General features: G+C 36.2%; 1 protein-coding gene across 1 annotated transcript in view; it reads left to right on the top strand.

Annotated features, from left to right (window-relative positions):
* UTRN (utrophin) overlaps positions 1 to 1,883 on the top strand; it is a 522,534-nt gene that overhangs the window by 378,592 nt on the left and 142,059 nt on the right. Inside the window, exon 57 of the mRNA XM_012655520.1 lies at positions 442 to 516. Coding sequence (XP_012510974.1) covers positions 442 to 516 — 75 coding nt within the window. The remainder of the gene's footprint in view (positions 1 to 441; positions 517 to 1,883) is intronic.

The following is a 1,883-nucleotide window of genomic DNA, read 5'->3' as shown; positions in this document are numbered from 1 at the left end:
GTTTGCTTTGAGGAAGAGAAGTTCAAGTTTCTATGTTTCACCTTGTGGAAGAGTAGTTCTGGTTTCTGTGCATCACTTGGAAGGGAGAAAGAGGGACAGGGAACAGGAGGATGGAAGAAGATCAGGAAGACCTTGCTTCTGAGGCCTTCCAAGCTCCTTAGTGTGCCAAGACACCATACTTTGGGGTATCATGTTCTGAGCCCTGACACCTATTTGAAAATGCTTTCTTCTCTGCTTAGCACTGCTTTGCGATAGATCTCAACATGGTGCTAATAGTCATTTAATTACTTTCTTAAATACATGTTGTAGAATTTAGGAGAAGACTTTATTTCAGACAGACATAGTGTTTTTCCATTATCTGAAGTGAGCAAATGCATTCTTGGCATTCAATATAAGTTAAATAATAAGCATGCTTGTGAATTGTTCCTTTTTCCGTTTCAGCTGACCTGAATAATGTACGTTTCTCTGCCTACCGTACAGCAATCAAAATTCGAAGACTACAAAAAGCACTATGTTGTAAGTTATTCTACCAAAGTTAATCACTCTATTCTTTGGATTGCCTTTTTTTTTTTTTTTAAGAGAAAGATAAATGAAGCGGGTGATGTGTTTGTAGAGTTAATCTGAACGGTGTACCTTACTTAAGGAGTTGGCTATGTTTCTATTAAAGCTCTATCATTTGGCCCATCAGCAAGCAGTAGTGAAACAACTGAACATATGCCATTCTCAGATGGAGAACAAACTTAACCAAAACACAGGAGTAATGTGAAAAGCTTTTCCAAAAATTATGCTGCAACCCAATTTAAAAAGATTACATCGAGGAATCAGAGTAGTGGGTCATTGCCTTTTTAGTATTTTGTATCCATTCGAAAGTGTAGTGTTACAAATGATTTGTCTCAACACAGTCCCGTAATAAAGAAACACTTAGAAATCACATTCCTAATGGAAATTTGAACTGGCACCCTAGCAAATTAGATGAAAGGCTGTATTGTCTTTAAATGTGTCTGGAGAATTTAGCATTATCAATGCATTTTTTTTTTTTTTTTTTGGTTGAGGATGTGTTCAGAGTAATATTCTGTGATAGTCATTTTACCAAAAGAATACTTTCCCCCCAAATAACCTAAAATTAAGTAGAAATATTAATGCTTATAATAGAGTATAGATTTAAACTATGGAGATTATATTTTTGGTTTTAGTTTTAATGATCGAGTCTATCCAAAGAACATTTATGCATTATCAGATAGTTGTTATGAAAAGTGATATTTGTCTATAATTTTAAGAGAAGAAATTGGAAAGGTCTAAGTATTCTTGTTTACTACCTTTTGTTAATTGTTGACATATATCTAGGCAGTTGAGTGAAGCTTTGAAAATTATCCTTAGAAAAATGATAGGGTTGGAAAATCTGCTCCTTGAAAATCAATAGAAATTATCAAGGAATTTTAAGCTGCCTACATGAGGAGAGTTCAGAAAAGTGAGGTACAGAATCATTTAGAGAAATATAGCAATGCAAAGCTTAAAATAAGAAAAGCTTTAAACTATGTGTGGAAGAGAAGTCGAAAAGGCTTTAAAACACCTCCAGATGAGCTGATGCCAGAAAGAATGAGATGACCTTGACTCTTGAATAATCCACAGAGCCCTAAAGATAATTAGCAGGTTGTAGTAGTTGCAGCAAGTGTTGCAGAATTACCAGTGCAAAGAATGAAAGCCAACACACTCTGGCTGGCGATCTGTATGTTGAGCGAGAAGAGAATAGGAAGTAAATTACAAACACACAAAAGGGATGTTTGGTCTGCGCAGGGAGTCCATGGTGACAGCAGTTTAGAAAGAGGCTCAGCTGCAAGCCCAGGATCCAGCTGACAAGTCTGGAAGGTCTTCTCAGGCCTGGT

The sequence above is a fragment of the Propithecus coquereli genome, unplaced genomic scaffold (genome assembly GCF_000956105.1).
Source record: "Propithecus coquereli isolate 6110/MARCELLA unplaced genomic scaffold, Pcoq_1.0 Scaffold48, whole genome shotgun sequence".
NCBI lineage: Eukaryota > Metazoa > Chordata > Mammalia > Primates > Indriidae > Propithecus > Propithecus coquereli.
The sequence above is the reverse complement of the archived record's forward strand: the minus strand, read 5'-3'. Positions and strand labels throughout refer to the sequence as shown.